The following is a 19,894-nucleotide window of genomic DNA, read 5'->3' on the forward strand; positions in this document are numbered from 1 at the left end:
CCCCCCTCCCGCACTCCCAGCCCCGCCACACCCGGAACCCGCGCCACCAGCACCTCCCCGCCCTGGCTCCATTGGTCCCAGCCCCATCTATCGGAATCGCGCAGTCTTCGCCAGAGTTCAGTCCGCGGGAAACTCAAGCCGCTCACCCAACCCCAGACCCGCCCACTTTGCCCTGGCTCCACCCTCCCGGAACTAGCCCCGCGCGTCCCGCTCAGGCACCGCCCACCGGAACCAGCTCCGCCTGCTCAGGGCCGCCCTGGGCCGGCTCATTCAGCCCCTAGCTCCACCCACCGGAACTTGCACCGCTCTTCTGGACCCAGGGCTCTGGGAACCTGAGCCGCTCGCCCCGCCCAGATCCCCGCCTGCAGGTCCCAGGCTCCACCACTCGGGAACTGCACCAGCTGCCCGGGCTCCGCCCACTCCGCTTCGAGAACCTGTGCGGACTGCAACGCGCCAGCTCCTTCCCCGGAGCGCGCCTGCGTTTCTGGACCAATTGGCGCGCCTCAAGCCGGTGCCCTGGCCCAAGCCACCATGGAGGGGAATGTTCCCGCCGCCGCAGCCGCCGGCTACCAGCCGGCCAGCCCCCCAAGGGACGCCTGTGTCTACAACAGCTGCTACTGGTGAGGGGGCGCGGGCGCAACCCCAGCATCCCCGTGGCGGCCGCGACGTCGCAGTTGGGCCCCGCCTCTTCCCGGCTCCTCCCCCGGGCTTTCTGGGTCCCTACTGGCGGATTTTTCTGTTTGGTGCAAAGAGGGAGCTTGAATGGCAGGTCTCGTCTTTTGAGTAGAGCGTGGGCATTTGTATGGGAGGGTGCGGGATTCGCCAGTAATGGTAGAGTCGGCAGTGTATTACTTTTGCCTGGCGCTTTTCGCTTGGACATTTCTCAGCAGATCTCAGTGCACTGGGGCTAGGAAGGGGAGTTGGAGGCGGAGGGTGGAGCGCAGAGAGCCTATGGAAATGACTTTGCCTAAACTTGTGTTTCACACTGATGTGCTGGTCATTTTAATTTTGGAAGAGAATGGAGGCACAGAGGTTTCGCAGTAACTTTCCCAAGGTCACCCAGTTAATAGCATCCAGAAATCCATTTCAGGCCCCCTTGTACCAGAAACCATGGTACCGTGTTGTCATTATAATGGTTAAACTTAACGTAGCTCTTGCTAGATGCCAAACATTGTGCTGGGTGGTTTATGTAAACGAATTCATTTAAGCCCACAATTACCTTAGGAGGTAAATATCATTGTTATCCCCATTTTGAAAATGAGAACACTGAACACACGGGGGTGCAAGTAACTTGTCTGAGGCCACATAGTTTGTAAGTGAAGGAATGGGGATTTACCGGTAGAGTTTGGCTTTGGAGTCCGCACATCGTACCCGTCCTAGGCCATCTCTGTGGCTGAATCACCGCTCCTACCTTGGTCCTTTTCACTCCCACACCTACCCTTTCCTTGCCTGTGTAATGAGTTCTCCACTTCTAGTCCCTGTACAAAACACCGAAGGGCCATCTAGAACTATCTTTCCCTCCTTCAGCTGGCCACCAAACCAGTGCCACCCAGAACTTAACATTTGTGCTGCTCTGACTGCATATTAGGCCCAGTGCCAAATGCTTCCGTCCATGCCTTAGGAGATAGGTTCTATATTACTATCATTTCCCTCATTTTATTAATGAAAACACTGAGCCATAGAGAGGCCTGTTGCTTGCCCACTGATCACACACATTTAGCAAGTGGTACTCCTGAAACGAATCTCTATAATGCTGAAAGCCACGCTTAAATACTGCACTTTATTTCTGCCCTCCTGCTCACCTACATCCTACTAGTTCTTGCCCCTAACGTCCATTCATTGTTTTATTCATTCATTCACTAAATATTTATTAGGCACTTGGAGTGTGTAATGCATGATTTTAGGTACTAAGGATACAGCAGTGAACAAAATAGACAAAATCCCTGGTAAGATCTCATGGTTCTTACATTTTGGTTGGGGGAAAGCAGACAAAAACAAACCATATTTAGGTGTTAAGTGTTATGAGAAAGATAAAACAAGGTAAAGGATGGAGACTTACTATTTTATATTAGGATATTTAAGGAAGACATTGTTGATGAAGTGATATTTGAACAGATCTGAAGAAAAAGGGCAGAAACTTCATGGATACTGGTGGGAGATCATTCCAGGCAGAGGACCAGCAGGTGCAGAGGCTGAGAAGGAAGCCTGCCATGAATATCCTAGGAATAACAAGGAGGCTGGCATGGTTGGAGTGGAGCAGTTTGGTGGAAGAATGGTAGGAGATGAACATCTTTTCAATAGATTGTCTTTTTTTTTTTTTAGTTCCTTCAATCATTGGCCAGATCCTCCTTGACTAGCTGTTGAGGGCCTGTTCCAGTCCTTCCTAACAGGCCTCTCTGCTCGGCTCTCCCATATCCTGTCAAGTCTAACTTCTTCACACTTCTCAAAGCCATTCTGAATTTGAATGTGCCAGAGAATCAGCTGGGAGCTTGTAACACATACAGCTCTTAAGGTCCCACCAGAGCCTGGATGTGTGAGGAGCACAGTGGAGCGGTGAGCCTGGCCTGTCGGCCACATTTCAGGGAATATAGGTATAGACAAAAAGTCTGTCCACTGAGCATAGCAAGCCCTCTAAGGTCTGGTCACCATCTGTTCCTCCAAAACCTCATTTTGAACTTGCCTTCTCTGCCCTACCCCAGGGTTTCTCAACCTCGGCTCTGTTGACATCTCGACCATGTTGATTTCTTGTTGTGGGGGGCCTGTCCTGTGCATTGTAGGATGTGTAGCAGCATCCCTGGCCTCTACCCACTAGAGGCCCGTAGCATCCTGTCCCAATCGGTGACCACCAAAAATGTCTCCAGCATTGCCAAATGTCCCCTGGGAGCAAATCGTCTCTGATTGAGAACCAGTGCCTTATCCTGTCTGAACATGTGGGGTAGGTACACCTTACGACATGTGCTCCTGCGAGTACTTCTAACTTGAAATAAATGTTGTCTCTACTTCTGTTAGTTTCTGTCAGGTTAACTTATCTTTTCAGACCCAGCTTAGTGATAACAGTGGTGGCCAATGTTTATGTGGCACTGTGCGGTTTGCAGAACATTTCTGATTCTTTTGTAATTGTTTTGTGTTTTTCAATCACTTATTGAGCACCTACTGTGTGCCAGGAATCCTCATCTGCATGTTTCTCTGAACTTAGCTCATCACCAGTAACCCTGCAGCACCATGGGCCCTAATGCTGCTTTGTTAGTCTTCCTGCTGCCAAAAACAATCAATTGACAGGCTGGGACATTACTGTCATCATTCCCCATTTTTTTTTAAAACCAGTTAAGCGGGTTCCAGGACTCACACCAAATCCAGTGCTTTTTCTATTCCAAATGACTCCTAGCTTTTCAAGTATATAAGGCCCTCTTTTTTATTAACATTGAAAGTATCATGAGATCTTCCTACATGATATTAATTGTACTCTTGAAAACAAAATGGATATAAAAAGGGACTAGAAGTTCAGTAACTCTTATGTTTAAATTTATTTTTCCTCTGTGCAATATTCACATGTATTTGAAAAATAATTGGCAAAGTGTGTCCAAGCCACATGTATTCAGCCTGCCAGTAGTACTTGTGGTACATATGGATTCATGAACTTTTTGCCCTAACTCTATGGGATGGAGGGAAGGGGAGCAAACAGAAAAACCACTGACCTGTATCTCCTCCATCTTCCCGTATCCCTTAAAATTAATGACTCCCTTCTCTATGCATCTTTTATGGCCTTCATGGATGCTTACTGATTTATGGATCTGTATGTCCCCTCTCACTGTCCGTAAGCTCTAATTTATCATATCTTCTAAGCACTTAGTACAGTGCTTTGTACATCATGTCTTGAAGATGTTTGTGGTCAACTCTCCAGAACATCTACAGGCAAGACAGACAAATGTCTTCTTGAAACTTGGTTTTAGAATATCCAGATTAAAAGAATTTTAGCTACTTGTCCCATTGAAGTAGTACATTTTTGCATTTTTGTTACTGCATACTACATATCCTGTGGAAGTAGACAGTAATCTCCTGTTGCTACACCTTTTCCATAAGATTTCTTAGGTATTTTAGAGGAAAACGAAATCATAGGAGAAAAATACAGACACTGAACTTTGGTACTTGAAGCCTAATCGTATGGAGCATTGAGACTGGTAGACAAGGGTTAAGACTTAAATTGAATGTGTGTATTTCCATAAAATGGTGACAGTCCTCAGTGCTGTTGGTGCTTTGCTTCATTTTTGGGTGGCATGGTGTAGGGGGCTGAAATTAGGCTTTGGCAGATTGCGTCGTGTGTGTGAGCAGAGTGTGGGTGTAGCTCATTTTGAGCAAAGGTGCTGTGTGGCTCATTAGAAAAAGGAACTCAGAGGCTGAGCTGTGAGCCCTGCCAGCAGTGACTGCTTGCCTCTGCAGGGGTGTGGCTGTGGCTACCAGTGTGGCTCAGTTTGATGCACTGGTCATTGCTTTACTTAAGAAATTCTGACCGCTTCTTCAAAGTGCTAAAGGCCTTTCGTAGAGAAGAGAGATTTCTACTGGACAGAGGTCTAGGAAGATACATTTGAGTTCACTATGAGAAAGAACTTTCTAAGTCAGGCCCTCTTCCCCACCAGAGGGACTTGGGGAAGGAATCCCATTTACGGGGCCCCTCCAGAAGAATTCCTGGACATACCACATACCTGCCCGATCCTTTCCACTCAGGAGCCCTCCCACCCAAAACACCGCCCTGCCCCTTCCTTGGGGGAGCAGGAAACCAATGTTAACAGATTTATTGAGTGTTCATAATATGATGTGATTATGCCCATTTTACTGATGAGGAAAGCAGGCACTCTAAGAAGTCACAGTGTTCAAAGCTTTTTACCTTGTAAGTGGCTGAGTTAAATTCTAGCTGTATCTCAAGTCCCTGAACCCAAAGCTTATAGAATATTTACGTAGCATTTTGTCAGTTATAAAATGCTTCCATGTACAAACACTGATGGGGGAGGTAGTGAACTCTTGTCTGCAGAGGGGTCCACAGCCATATAGGTTGGATAACAGCTTGTTGGGGATGTTTCAGAGAAGGTTCAAATGTTAGCCAGTTGTTGGATGAAATGGTGTTTAAGGTCTCCAACTTTTTAATGTCATCATTAATCCTGTTCAAATTTGAAAGTCAGCGTTCTTGCTTAATTATATTAACAATTATTTTATTTCAGTGAAGAAAATATTTGGAAGCTCTGTGAATACATCAAAAACCACAACCAGTATCCGTTAGAAGAATGTTACGCTGTTTTCATATCTAATGAGAGGAAGATGGTAAGTTGGCAAATGATTGCAGAAAGAGAACAAGAAATTCAGGATGACATTAGAAGCTAAATATAGCATGGGTTTAGTACTGTTCGAAATGTGCTTTATAAAATATAGCGACATTTTAAAGTTTGTTTTTGGAATGAGATCATTTTTTCCCCCTTCCAGGGCATGGTTGGTTTAGGGAAAGTTTAGTTCTTTGCTTGTAGGAAGGAAATACGTGATGCCGTATTCACACAGATTACCTCCCTTTTCTTTACGTATAAGTTAGAGCTTTTTAAATTGCTTAGGTTGGAGGCACGTACTCTTAGGTTTGAGGTAAAGAGTTCTTTGTTTCTGGAATTTAAATAGAACTTTAGTAAATTTACATGAAGTATTAAAAAAAGTAAGCCCTTCATGTTTTGTCACCTCATTTGATCCTAATGGAAACCCTGTGAAATAGGCAAGGGTCAGACAGCTGTCTCCATTTTATAGCGACTCAGGGAAGTCCCATAAATAATTAAGTGGGAAAGCAAGACTTGAACCTGCCCGGCCTTCTCATTCCTAGTTCAGGTCTCTTTCTACTCCAGAAAACATCATGCAGTTAATTTTTGCCCTTTCATTGTTAGGAACACTTGGAAGGATTTCAATTTCTTCTTACCGATTCGTTCTTTCACTTTGTTGGTTGCTTAGAAATATTTTGTTTTTCATTTATATATTGCTTTAAAGAATTTAGTAGTGGTTTAACTGAAGTCATGGCTCATGAAATTGAAGCTTATTGTGTTTTGTAGATACCTATCTGGAAACAGCAGGCCAGACCTGGAGATGGACCTGTGATCTGGGTAAGATGGTCAACACAGAGAGCTTCTGCTGCCTTCATCCTTTTGATCCCTGAGTGGTCTTTATGTTTTGGGAAAGCAGAAATCATAGGGCAGTAGAGAAAGGCAATGATAATTACTAATAATTTGACCTTTTGAGAATAGATGGTACTTGGTCTAAGGTAGGAGCACTTACAGGTATGGTTTCTTTTAATTTTGAAATTATTACCAGAATGATTTTAAAGGGTTGACGTGGCAGATGTATTTGTGATCTCCCAAACTTTACCCATTTAGCACCGGAAAGAACTTTAGCAATATCTAGTCCAGCTGCATGTTAGAATTACCTGGAGACTGTGTTAAAGATACAGGTGTTTGATTTAGTTGACCTAGAGACGGGTTCAGGAATTGGTGTTTTTAGCAAACTCCCGAGTGAACATGACTGGCAATGGAAAAACACGGATCTACTCCACCCCCTTCACTTTTCAGGTGAAGAAACAAGCCCAGAAAGGCAAAGTGAGTGGCTCCAGGTCATCTAGTAATAGCTGACCAGTGGCAGGACTGGGTCTCAGGCCTGGGTCCTTTGCAGGGCACATCTGTGTGTGGCCTTAACCCGGCCCCCTGAAGAACAGAATGGTTTATGTTGATAAACGGGGAGATAAAGTAAAACTCCATTCATGATAATATAATAAACACCTAGTTTCTGATACCTGTTTCAAGTAAGATATCATTTGAATTGGCTTCACTCATTTATTTAACATGTATTTATTGAGTGCCTGTTTATATGCCAGATACAAAATAGACTGAAATCCTTGACTTCACGAAGTTCACCTTCTGGACTCCTTCACCGGCAGGTGATCTGCTCTGACATTCAAACCCAAATCCAGCAGCGTTGGGTTAGGAGCGTGGGCTCAGAGTCAGGCCAACTGGGGCTAAGCCCCAGTCCTCCCAGTGGTGGACTGTGTGAACTGGATGTGTTATTCACCCTCTTTTTTCAGTGTCCTCTGGTCAGTGAGGTGGCGAGGCTTAAATGAGATAATGCATTTAAAGCGTTACCCTGGTGTCCGGTGTGGTATCTGGCGCTGGTGCTCGAGAAGCGTTAGCTGTTACCGTTAGCAATACTGCATAACCCCTGTTGCAGGCTGTCCACCTGCCCTAGAGGTCATCCCCATTGCTAAACCGCTCAGCTGATTCTGAGTCATGGCCTTGCTTCCTGTCTTGAGGAAGCTCGCAGGGAAAGGACTTGGGGCCGTGTCTCCCTTACACAACATCTCATGGCAGCTCAGGGTGGGGAATCTTGATATGGCACGTCTCCCCACACCCTCTAGCATATTATCTTTGCCTCACTGCTGTCCTCTTGTAGGAAATGAGGAGGCCTCCCTGAGTGGGTAGAGACACCAAACCCCAAGGAGCAGATCACTTCGGGGTGGGCACCCCTTCCCCCAGCCCCGCTGGGTCTTTCCTGGCATTTGGGTAAGCACTGAAGCCAACTCAAGAGTAAGGCCACTGCTTAAATCTGCATTCCGTGGCTTCACCTCTATGCCAGGAAGGTGATTCCACGTTGAGGCCTGCTTTCCCTCAAGTTCATCATCCATGTGGTATGTAGGAATATGGACCTGAACTAACTAGAAGGTTGTGGATAGTCATCATTTATGCCTTTTCACAAGTTGTATCTTCTTTCTGGAAAGCTCTCCCCTTCAGGTGAGATTCAGTGATGGCAGCCCTTCCTCAGTGAGACCCTCCTTGGCTGTTGGGCCCCCATCCCCTCGGTTTCTTGGTTGGCTTTTAAAAATACATTTACATACATAATCTCGTTAATTGCCCAGTAACACTCTGAGGTAAGCGCTAAAGCTATTTCCAATTTCCATTTTATAAAGGAGGAAACTGAGGCAGGTTAGTGCAGGGGCTGAAGTGTGAGCCAGGTGGTCTGGTTTCAGAACGCCTTCCCTGCATCCTCGCCTGCCGCCTTCATTCTCTCGTGTCCTCACACTCCCATGCATTGTTGGCTTGTGTTTCCCACTCACTCCTCTGGGAACTCCTTGAGGGTAAGGGCCAGTCTGTCTCATCTTTATAGCTGTGTTTCAACAGCACAGTTTCCCACAAATAATAGGGAGTATGTGCTTCAAAAAACCACACTGCATTATCAGTTAGAAAATGTCAAAGAGAAACAGATTTTGGATAAGGCAGAGACTACTCCTGGCAGGGGGTGTGAGAAGATAGAAAATGGGTCCATGGGGGAGAGAGCACTTGAGCCAGAGCTTGAATGATGGGTCTGGGGAGAGAAGTGGAGAAGGTTGCTACGGATGGCGGAATGGCATGAACAAGCCCAGGGGGAGGAAACTGTGGACTGTTAGAGGGAGAGCCCTGTGTTTTATACCTGGAGGGCAGGGTGCATTAAGGCGCGTACAGGGAATAAGCATCCAATTCTGATGCTCTTTCTGCTTTACTAAGATAGAATTGGAGCCAAAGGAAGCACTTTAGGCTCTGATGGTCCAACATCTCTAGTTTCGATTAATTCTCTTGCCCGCCTCCCAGAGTCAAATGAAATAACGTTTGAGAAAGTGCTCTGTGAGCTCTGAAGTGCTAGAAATGGAAGACAGCATTATGAATGTTGTCCTGATGTGGCTGAACTTTTTATCTCACAGAGCTGTTCTCAGTGGGGGCGTTTTTCTTCTGAGGGACTCACAGCACCCGACGGTCCTCGTATCCCTTGATAACCCCCCTGACATCCCTTGCAGCAGTGCCAGGTATCTGGGAGTCACACGAGTGAGAAGTCACGTGCACACCGTGGCCAAGCTCTGCGGGAGAAGCTCTCTCTATCCCTCTCCTTTAAGGGTTACGGATGAGGGCTTAGCTGATTAAAAAAACCCAAACTTGAAACCTACACTTTTCTCTTTTTAACTGCAAATGTAGTATAAATCAAGAAGTTAAAGCCCTCGTTCCTGCTTTGGGAGAACCTCAAGCTTTCCCCTTTGTTAATAGTTTGGAGAATATCCTTACAGATTTTTCCCCTGTTCATATGCATGCTGATTACTTCTGAGCGTGCACGTGTGTCCTTATACATGTACAGCTTTTATAAAATAATATATTACACACATTCTGCAGTTTGCTTCTTCCATCCAACTTGGTAATGGCATTTTTCTGTTTCCCACATAAATTTACCCAAATCTTTTTTCCAGCTGAGTAGTATTCCGTCATGTGGCTGCATCATGATTTATTAACCATTTCCCTCTTGGACTTTTGGTTGTTTCTGAATTTTCACTATTACAAACAGTGCTGCAGAGATTTTCTTAGTCTATATACCTTTACATGTGTATGGCCGTTTTTATGTAGGATGGATTCCTAGAGGTAAAATTGCTGGGTTAATGGATATACACCTAATGTCTATGAACATTTCCACTATTTAGTTCAGTGTTCCCTGTCACTGGACATTTGGTCTGTTTTCAGGGTTTGTGTTTTTTTATTTTGTTACTATAAGGAGGGCTGTATTAGTCTTGTATCCGTTTTCGGTGATGTATAATACATGCATTATACATCATGTAATCCTGGAACTCACCATCATAAAGTAACTTGGTTAACTTAGCAACTTCTCCTTCTAGGATTACCATGTTGTCTTGCTTCACGTTTCAAGTGGAGGAGAAAGCTTCATTTATGATCTCGACACTGTCTTGCCGTTTCCCTGTGCTTTTGACGCTTACGTGGAAGATGCCTTTAAATCGGACGAGGACATCCATCCACAGTTCAGAAGGTGAGGAAGTTCAGGATGGATTTGCCTACTTTCTGAAGTGAGACCTCGACAATCATATGGAGTTGTTTGTTTTGTTAGTTGTTTTTTTAGTGCAGGTTATCTGGGCTGGACTAACCAGTGAGTTGAGAGAGAGATGGGCGTGCTAGACAGTTGATACTGTTTGGAAGGATGGTCATTGTTTCAATCGAAGGCTGGCTGTCAATAATTAGTGTGTGAGATACTATCAAATTCTTTATGTCAGTTTTTGTAGGAATTATACATTTTCGCTTGTGTGTGAGGGAGTGTTGTGGGTGTGGGATGAGAGTGCGAATTATTCTGTAACCATAAGGCGATCACGGCCACACGTAGCACTTGTGCATTTTGCACTTGATCCCCAATTGACTAATTAGTAAATACCAGGCACCTTGCAGATCTCTGTGCATTTGTGATTTCAGATTTTCACTGCTCATTGCTCATGGCTCCTGTAACAGGGCAGCAAGTTGCATATCTTTTTACACATTACTCCTGATGTCTGCTTTTGCATGGCGTGGGAAATGAGTATAGAGTCTAGCTGAATTCTAATTTCGAATGTCATATGTGCCTCCTCTAAGTGATTACTGAATGCTGATCAGTCAGCATGAAATGTCGCGTGAACCGCGAAATTTCAAATACGTAGCACCTGACTTATGTCACATGAGACATGCGAGAGGCCAGCGGAAACTGGAGCCAGCATCCTATCCCAGAATCGAACCTTGAAATGGGCCATAAATGCTACATGCTTCGGTATACGGGTGTCCGTGGAGTGAGCAGATATACCTTTGCCATTGACCAAAGTTAGCATTTGTCTTTGGTTAATGGCTACAACCTCCTAAGTGGTAAGAGGAAGCATGGTGCATAGCTCTTATTATGTACTAAAATCAGGGATTGAGGAACAGAACTGGGGGGTGGAAGGAGTAAGAGCTCAGAGGAGACGGTAAGCGTTAGGACGAAAAACTTGATAGGTATTGGGTGTTCGGGGTTCTGGGTCATTGGACTTAGGAGTTCTGTGTTCTGTTTTCTCGTGTCATTTAGAAAGGGAGCACGTTGGACCGGGGAAGGGTCCGGCTATGGGGAGAAAAGAGCAAATGTCCCGTGGTTCTTGGTGAAATGGCATTTCCCCGGCTCTCGGATTAAATATTAAATCTGCATTAGGGGGAGGTGAGAGCTGGCAGGTTTTATGTACCACTCATCTCCTTTGTGTGCTTTTAGGCATCCGTCCAACTAATAATTTTTGAGATTTGAGGCAATAAAGGATCCTTCAGCCTCTTAACTATTGTTTGGCCTTCACGTGAGTTGAAACATCATTCATGGTTGTATGGAATTCATAGCATTGCTGTTTTGCGGTGAGATCATCCCATCACATGGGTGATACTGTCTGTGTGAAAGCGCTTTGTAAGCTGTGCAGCATGCCAGAAAAACAGGACAAAAGTATTCAGAGTTCAGCAAGGAAAAAAGTAAAAAATATATTTGGCATATTTTGGAACTAAAAGAGGATCCAAACTCTGATTTTTGAGGTCCTCTGTGAAAAGCTCTCATCATTTTTAAAATTTATAGCGGAATTACTTTTTGGTCCACCAGCCTGCTTCCTGGGCTTAGTATTAGAATTGGGACCATTCCTGGGTTAGGAGAGGGCTCCATAGGTCTACCTTTCAGTCTTGGACAACGTGCTGCACAGGGCGTGGTCTTGGACAGTATGCCCCAGCAGCTCCCCAGCTCTCTCTTTGACGTGAGCACTAACACAGAGCCTAACGCATAGTAGGTGTTCAGTAAACATCGCCTCGTCGGCCCTCATCCTCTTTGAGCCATTCCTTTGGGTTTTGATGATTACGATCCAGCAGGTGCTATTTTGTGCCAGGCTTTGTGCCAACCCTCTTTCATATTAGTTTAATTTTCACCCCAACTCAACGTGTCAAGCTGTATTTTTCACATTTGATAGACACATGAACTGAAGCATGTGAAGGTTAAGCCCTTTGCCTAAGGTATACGGCTCTAGAAAGTGGCAGGGTCAGCACACTGTGCTTGAGGAGGAGTTTTTTTATGAGTAGGGTGTGTCTTTTTCTATCGCACATGTAATTAGTTCATCAGGGGCTTCCTGAACTTGAGATTGAAACTAAAAGGAATCTGCTCTGAGATATGGCGTGAACATACCGGTTTCTCATGTAATAGTTTAACCACATTATAATGTTCTCTCATGTGGTAAATTCCTTACGACCTGTATTTGTCAAAGGAATATGTCCAAAGTTAGGATAAGTGGGAATTACTTTTCGCTAATTAGTAGTGATTTATTTTTTTAAAAAAAGGTTCCAAAAGGAAAAAAGTGGTTCAAGAAAACATCGAACATGAAATTAATGTATGTTTTAGATATTTTAAAAGCAACTTCACTCAGTTCTGCATTCAGTTAGGGGTTGACTGTTATGACTTAAAATTTAATACATTTTATATATGCGTATTGTGTTTTATGATTAAGCCTATACATTTAACAATTTTGGTGGTCATGGGTCTGCAGGACCACTATTTTTAATTTAGCATTTAATATATTTTAAAGAAAGGAATCCTCCCCCCCTTTTTTTTTTTCCTGATAAGGAGGAAGCTGAGATTTACAGTCGTATAGCCTTGCTCTAAAGACTCAGTTCTGGCACCAGCTACCAGTGACTGAGTTTTTAAAGACATTTCCCAAGTCTTGGGCTGAAAGTCCTAGAAAACAAATAACTATCATATTTCAGAAGTTGAGGTTCCATTAGCAATCTGTTACAAATTTTAGCTGACTGACTTACCAGCTCATATGGAATCTGGCATCTATCCCAAATAAGCAAGAGTTTCCACCCCCTTTCTCTTTGGACGTATCTGTCTTTCCTTTCTTTTGGTTACTTGGTCATCCTGCATCCCAGCTCTCTGATGACTTCAGCGAAACTTCTGGTTTTGCTGATTATCCTGCTTTTTTTGTTGTAAGGGTGGTCTTTTTAAATATATAGATTCCTTGTCCAACTCTTTTTTTTTTTTTTCCTTGTAATTTATTTGTTGAAGAAACTGAGTCTGGGAGAAACTTTGGATTTTGCTGATTGTATCTCTTTTATCCTCTGAATTTCCTGTAAATTGGCAGTTGAATCCAGTACATTGGCAGTTTGATGATTCATGCAGTGTTTTCATTTAACTTTTTATTTTGAAATAATTTTGGACTTCTAAAGAATTTGCCATAATAGGACAGGGTTCCTGTATACACTTCACTCAGATTCTGAGTATTTGAGTAAACCATAGTATAATTTTTAAAACCAAGAAAATGATACAACTGAAACAAAAATATTGACATAATACTGTTAACTTTTAGACCTTATTTAAATTTTTGCAAGTTTTCCCACTAATTTTTTTTTTCTGACCCAGGAAATTAACATTTAGTTGTCATGTCTCCCCCATGTCCTCCTAATCTGTGAATTTTTTTTCTTTTAGAACTTTTACATTTTTAAAGAGTTCTCATTAGTTCTTTTGTGGACTATCCCTCAGTTTGGGTTTGTGTGATGTTTTGTCATGATTAGATCAAGGTTACACATTTGTGACAAGAATACCAGAGAAGTGATATAGAACCCTTATTCACTGAATAATTTTCTCTACTCTTGGTCTTTTCGGTTGTTTTATTGCTGTTAAACCAAAATTGTGTTTTCAGTGGACATTTCTTTCATGTATTTTTTAGAATCCAAAATGAACCTGAATGATTTTATCAGTATGGATCCTGAGGTAGGGTGGGGAGCTGTCTACTCGCTATCTGAATTTGTACATCGGTTTGGCAGTCAGAACTTCTGAACTTGACATCTGGATGTTCAACTGTGGAGCAGCTCTATCTAGGACATGAACAACAGGAAAGTAAACGCTATGGTACATTTGGCTTCGAATTGTGTTTTCCTCTTTTTAATTCAATTCAGTTGAAACATGAGTGAACAAAAACTAGCTAAATGAAAACCTTTTTATTTTTATTTTGATATGTCAGGTTGAAACTTGATGTAGTGTTTATCTGCTAAGATAGTCCTATGGCTCATTTGTTAAAACATGTGGTGACTTACGCCAGTAATTGCTTTTGTTGGGATAGCTGTGTGTGGACTGTATTTCTGTTCTGGATGTTTCGTTTCTCTCAGCTCCACTGGAAGCTCCGGAAGGGCCGGGCTGTGGCCCGTTGCTCAGCGAATCACCGACACTCATGACAGGTGCCCATCAAATGTGTGCGCGTGATTGTGTTGCTGCTTGAGGAGGGCTGATACTGTGAGCTGCATCAGCAATAAGTGTTAGTCTTTTTGGACTATTATGTTGTTAAAAAAGATTGCAGCCCTCCCAGGCTTGAGTGTTATTTGGTCTGTTTATATATGTTGTTGTTGTTTTTTAATAAAATTGATTTAAAATTAATTTTGTTTTAAAGATTTTGCATCACTCTTGATGACCTGAGATACCCAAGAGTATCTCAGTTGTAGATGGGAAGCATTGCTTTACAATACATTTATCCATCTTCCTTCTCGATGATACTTTGGAAATGTGCCTTTAATCATATAATTCCACTTAAAAAATGTTTGGCATTAAACCAGCATATAGCACTAGCTGTCGTTCATGTCTTCATGATTCTACTGTAAAAATTAGTAATTTCTCATGGTAAGGATGTCTGAGCTTTTGATCTCAGGTGAGTTTTCTGCTTATTAAGAAACTTTCACTTAATATAAATCTCCTGCCTTGTACTATGGAGGGACAACATTTACTCAAGAATCAAGCAATCTAAGGAAATATCACATATCCATTTGGTTTAGCTGACCAGGAAGATTCTGGGAGAAAGCGAATGAACTTTTGATAAGAGGAATACAAATACAACCTCTTAAGTTATTTTATAATTTAGATCTAAATTTAGACCTCATACTTTGGTATTTTCATTGGCTTAGATGGCGATTTAAAAAGGATGTGGCTAAAATGAAGAAGATGCATTTTGGCAGGCTGCACCACGGAAATACTTGGTCCTGAGCAAAACGTTTCAGAGGGACCGAAGCGGTGCAATCTGATTTACAAACTGCATTTTTGGAGGTTCGTTTTGGCTAATGTATGAGCAGGTTTCTAATCTGGTGTTTACAATTATGTCTAGTGCACACAGATAGACGATGTGTATGTTTAAGTGTGAAGTCCTCAGCCACCTTGCCTTGAAATTGAAAATCCCCTAACTTCTCACCAGCATAGGGAGCAAGGTTTATCATTTTAAGTCTGTTAAGATATCCAGTGGTCACAGTCCTGTCTTGTTAGAAGCAACAGAGGACATTTGCTGTTTTTCTATTATACTTAGCACTCATCCAGTGCCCTTTGGGGAACCCTTCTATCTCTGCGCATCCATATAGTCCTGGTGTCCAAAAGTAAAGGCATATAGCCTGAGCTGGACCAGGCTTGGACCCCACTCCTGGACAAGTCTAGGAATAGTCTGTCACAGTGTTCTCTGGATTTACTGTGTTGAGGTCAGAGAGAGAAAGTCTGTCTCCACCGGGATTGCTAAGCGAGGTGCCCAGGACTTAGCGGCTGCTGTGGGCGTCTTGCTGCCACAGGAGAAGAGCCTGAACGCAGAACGCAGCCCAGCAGAGCAACAGCCCCAAGGCCGTTTCTGAGCAGCCAGATCTAGCTGTGTTTCAAGCCAGCCCACATTTTGAACTTTCCAGTTACACTAACCAGTGGATTTCCTTTTTTTCTTCAGCTTGTGTAAGTTTTAGCACTGTCAGTTTTAACTGAAAGGTGAATTCCCTTACAAGATTTTTTTCCCCCAAGCTGTTCATTTTATCAGGCTTAAAAACTGTTACTTTCGTCTTTCCGTGGCTTAATTCTTCTCTGAGGTCAGATTTGCCTCTCTTGTTACTTAATATGTGAGAGAACTGCATAAACACTGATAAATACTGTCTTTTCGGAAAGAGGAACTTGCAAGAAAAGCAGGGGACTAAGATAGAATTTGTAAGTTGACTATGAAAATAAGAGGAAAAAATGTATCTCTGAGAATCTGATAGACAGTGGAGCAGAGAAGCAAACAATAATGTGAAGTGGTTTCCAGGTCAGTAGGACTGACTGTTCCTGAACGAAGATATTACCATGGCTTTTAAGAAGGATAATGTCTTTCAGATAATGTCTTTATGCTAGCAGTGAGCATAAAGACAAACTCTTGTGTATGTGGTTTTTCTCAGTTTAATTTTTAAGTGATTATTTAAAAAGTAGATAGTGGGGGCGGCCGGTTAGCTCAGTTGGTTAGAGTACAGTGCTCACAACACCAAGGTTGCTGATTCGATCCCCACATGAGCTGCTGAGCTGCGCCCTTCGCAACTAGATTGAAACAACTACTTGACTTGGAACTGATGGGTCCTGGAAAAAAACACTGTTTTTTTAAAAACAAACAAACATGTAAAAGGGTATATGGTAAATAGTAAATTTCCCTCTGTCCTTCAATCTTTTGACTTCTGTAGCCAGAAACAACGTCTGATTTCAGTTTCCTTTATATCCTTCTAGGAGCTTTCTATGCCCGTGTGAGCATATAGATGTTATGGATTAAATTCTGGGGTTTTTTCCCCTTCCCACAAGGGGTAACATTCTAAACATACCATTGTGCATTTTACTTTTTAAAGCTAATATATTTGGATATTTTTCTAATCAGTACATGTTGAACTTCCTCATCCTTCTTAAAGGTTACATGTATTCTGTGGTATGCATGGTCCAAAATTTAACAGTCCTTTATAAGTTGTTTTTAGTCTTTTGGTATGGCAGAAAATGCATCAAGGGATATTTTTGTCCTTGTGTCTTTTTAACAATGACCCAGATAAATTTTGAAAGTGTTGGCTGCTAGTTGCCAACCGAATCCATTCTCCCATTTTTTTTTCCTAGAGAAGGGGATAGCAAATATTTTCTATAAAGGGCTGAATAATAAATATTTTAGGCTTTGCAGGCCATAAGTTCTGTCGTAACTGCTCAGTTCTGCCTCTGTAGCAGATAAAGCAGCTGTAGACAATGTGTAAATGAATGCATGTGATCCAGTCACACCCATTCACAAAATGGGGGGTGGAGGGGTGGGGCTGGGGCTCAAAGATTTGACCCTTGGGCTGTCTCTTGTTCTAGAGCAGTGGTTCTCAACCTTTCTCATGCCATAACCCCTTAATACAGTTCCTCATGTTGTGGTGACCCCCAACCATAAAATTATTTTCCTTGCTACTCTATGACTGTAATTTTGCTACTGTTATGAATCGTCATGTAAGTATCTTTCTGTTTTCCGATGGTCTTAGGTGACCCCTGTGAAAGGGTAGTTCGACCCCCAAAGGGGTCGCAACCCACAGGTTGAGAACCGCTGTTCTAGAGGAATAGAGTTATGCCTGGCTTGCGGCTGCTGTGCCAGAGATCCCATTTCCCAGTCTCCTTTGCAGCGAGGTGTGGCTGTGTGGCCAGGTTCTCACCACTGGACTGTAGGGGGAAGATGGGACCACTTACAGGACTGACTTATGAAACATTGCCTGCCTTCTCCTTCAAACCTTTCTTCCCTTTCCTACTGGCTGGAATGGTGATGACTAGAATGACCTCAGAAGTTATCCATTGAAGATAGGAGAGCCACCACCAGCCTGGATTCCTGAATGACCCAATGGAGCCAAGTTGTATGCCTGCCTGACAAGTATTGCATGGAACTGTTCATTAAGAGACAACGTATATTTTTTTAAGTCACAGAATTACTGGTGAGTCTTGATTCAGCAGTTTAGCCCTCTCTAAATAATACAATGCTCATTCAAGCACGGGCTCAACATGGCTCTGTAGGAACTTTGGAACTAGCTGGTCTTGGGCAGTAGAAGGACAGTGGAGATTAATGGTCTGACAGTGGTTGAAATTTTGGTGTTTGGTCTTTATCATGCATTAAGGCATGATAAAGTCTGTAGGCTGTGACTCTGATTCTCAGTGAATCCCCATTTCATGAGGACTTTAAAATAAAAAATGACCTTGCATGGTATTTACAAGCTAGTGGGGGCTTGAGTACATCTGATAATTTGTAGAAATGCTGGGCAGAGAATACGTATTTAAAAAGCTGGATTTAGTGTCGGTGAGTGTGTGCTTAAATCATCAAGATTTGGGATTACTATACATGTGACAGGTTTGCACTCACCAGTGTTTGGAAGCATGGGACATACCAGATACATACTATTCAGGGAAGAGGAAATCTTGGTCATTTGCCTTGAATAAATTTTGGGGAACACAGAAGTTACAGGGAGAAAGGTTTCACCAATTTTTCTCTACTTTATCCATTCATCCATCCAACTATCCACCCACTCACCCGTCTATTGCGTGCCTGCCATTTGCTGTTAGGCCTTGATGAACAAGACAACTGTCCTAAAAGAAGACAGATGCAAAGTGCCCAGGTTCAAGGGACATGGCTGCCACATTACTCTCATTCGCAAGTAAAGCAGAGGGCCAAGCACTGTTCCTGCCCTGGTAACTCAGCAGTGAGGAAGTCAAAGCCCCTGGACACACAGAGCTCACATTTTGGTGGAGAAGACAAAATGAACACACTATGTGTGGAAGGATGGTTGCTATGTACTGAGTTGGGGAGCCTTGTGGTTAAAGCAGTTTTGGAGAGGAAGATCAGGAGTTTTATTCCAGACATGATACATCTGAGAAGTCAGATGGCTAAGAGGAGACGTCAAATAGGAGTTGGATAAACGAGACTGGGATTCAGGAGAAGTTCCGGCGGGCCGTATACAGTTGTGAGACATCAGTTAATAGATGGTATTTAAAGGCATAGGCCTCGGTGAGGTCACTGAGAGAATGAGTGTAGATGGAGAAGAGGTCTGGGGACCCAGCCCTGGGAGCTTTTACATTTAGATGTCAGGAGATGAGGCAGGGACAGGGGATGGTCAGGCAAGAAGCCGGAGAAACGAGGAAAGCCCAGAGGAGAAAGAAGTTCCAGAGGGAGATGGCACTCATCAGTTGAGTAAGCTGAGGGCTGAAATGACCTTGGCTTTGGCAGTGTCTTCAGAGGCACTTTCAGTAGAGAGATGGGAATGAAGGGTTCAGGAGACCATGGGGGACAAGAAAGAGAGTGGGGTGGTAAAGGGAGCGGAGAAATGGGACCGTGCTGCAGCAGGGACCTGGCTCAGGGGAGCCCGTTCTGTGCCTGGCCCTCATCCAGTTCTTCCTTTGTGATGAACAAGTCACCCGTTTCTACTCCTCCCAAGGAGACTGCTAGTGACATCAAAGACCTGTCCTCCAGGTCCACTCTTCTCTCACGCAGCTCAAACCCTGCTCAGCTCTTGCTCTGGGTGGTACTGCCTTTGACTAGATCCATCCTTCGGTTCAGACAGTCCTTCAGCATCGACTTGGAGGAAAAGGTATTTCATCCAGGTCATGGAGAAGCCTTGGGCACCACCCCTAATAGACTCCCTGCCTTTTTTCTTGTCCCCTTCCCACCTTGCAGCGTTTTCTCCACAAAGCAGCCAGAGTGATCTTTTAAAAACATAAATCAGTTCATCTCACTCCTCTGCTTTAAACCAACAACAACAACAGCCACTTTACAATGGCTGCAACAATTCCCGGCCCTGTGGGCCTGGAGTGTGGCTACCTCTGATTCCAGCTCCACCGTTCCCCGCCCTGCCTCCTCCATTTGGTGTCTGTCCTTGAGCAGGATGAGCTCACTCCTTCTTAGGGACCTCATGTTCTGTTTGCCCTGATTTGACCTTTCTTTCCCATATCTCCTCTTGGCTGACCTCTCCCTGACATTTAGGTCTCAGCTCCAAGTCGTTTAATCCTTCCCGGGTCAGTTATTGAAAGCTGATCGTCCCAATCAATGTCAGGTGACTTCACGATGTTTCTTTCCTTCGTAGCAGTGATCACTAGCTGAAATGATCTTGTGTATTTATTTGTTGAAAAGCTTGTTTTCTGTCTCCCTTCACCAGCCTGCACGTTCTCTCTGTGCCTTATTCTCCACTCTAATGTTGGTGCCTAGTACGGTGTGTGACACAGTGTAGGCACTCCACAAATATCCCTGGATGATTTAATGACGGAACAATCC

At 43.6% G+C, this 19,894-nt stretch overlaps 1 protein-coding gene across 2 annotated transcripts; it reads left to right on the plus strand.

The window, feature by feature from the left end:
- Window positions 1–212: 212 nt before the first annotated feature.
- NTAQ1 (N-terminal glutamine amidase 1) lies at window positions 213–9,877 on the plus strand. 2 transcript variants are annotated; one of them, XM_019631384.1, is made up of 5 exons: window positions 213–620; window positions 2,116–2,275; window positions 5,214–5,313; window positions 6,075–6,125; window positions 9,698–9,877. In XM_019631384.1, the coding sequence occupies exons 1-5, from the start codon at window positions 542–544 to the stop codon at window positions 9,848–9,850; spliced, it is 543 nt and encodes a 180-aa protein (XP_019486929.1). In that variant the 5' UTR covers window positions 213–541; the 3' UTR covers window positions 9,851–9,877. The 2 variants fall into 2 exon arrangements, with proteins under 2 accessions (XP_019486929.1, XP_019486930.1); XM_019631385.1 differs by lacking the exon at window positions 2,116–2,275 and having other exon boundaries at window positions 240–620.
- Window positions 9,878–19,894: the final 10,017 nt, after the last annotated feature.

Source organism: Hipposideros armiger, unplaced genomic scaffold (assembly GCF_001890085.2).
Source record: "Hipposideros armiger isolate ML-2016 unplaced genomic scaffold, ASM189008v1 scaffold_997, whole genome shotgun sequence".
NCBI lineage: Eukaryota > Metazoa > Chordata > Mammalia > Chiroptera > Hipposideridae > Hipposideros > Hipposideros armiger.

Coding starts and splice junctions, on each gene's coding strand:
- NTAQ1 (XM_019631384.1), top strand. CDS start 542: ATGTTCCCGCCGCCGCAGCCGCCGGCTACCAGCCGGCCAGCCCCCCAA. Junction 621..2,115: donor GTCTACAACAGCTGCTACTG/GTGAGGGGGCGC, acceptor ATATTTGAACAG/ATCTGAAGAAAAAGGGCAGA. Junction 6,126..9,697: donor GAGATGGACCTGTGATCTGG/GTAAGATGGTCA, acceptor TTCTCCTTCTAG/GATTACCATGTTGTCTTGCT.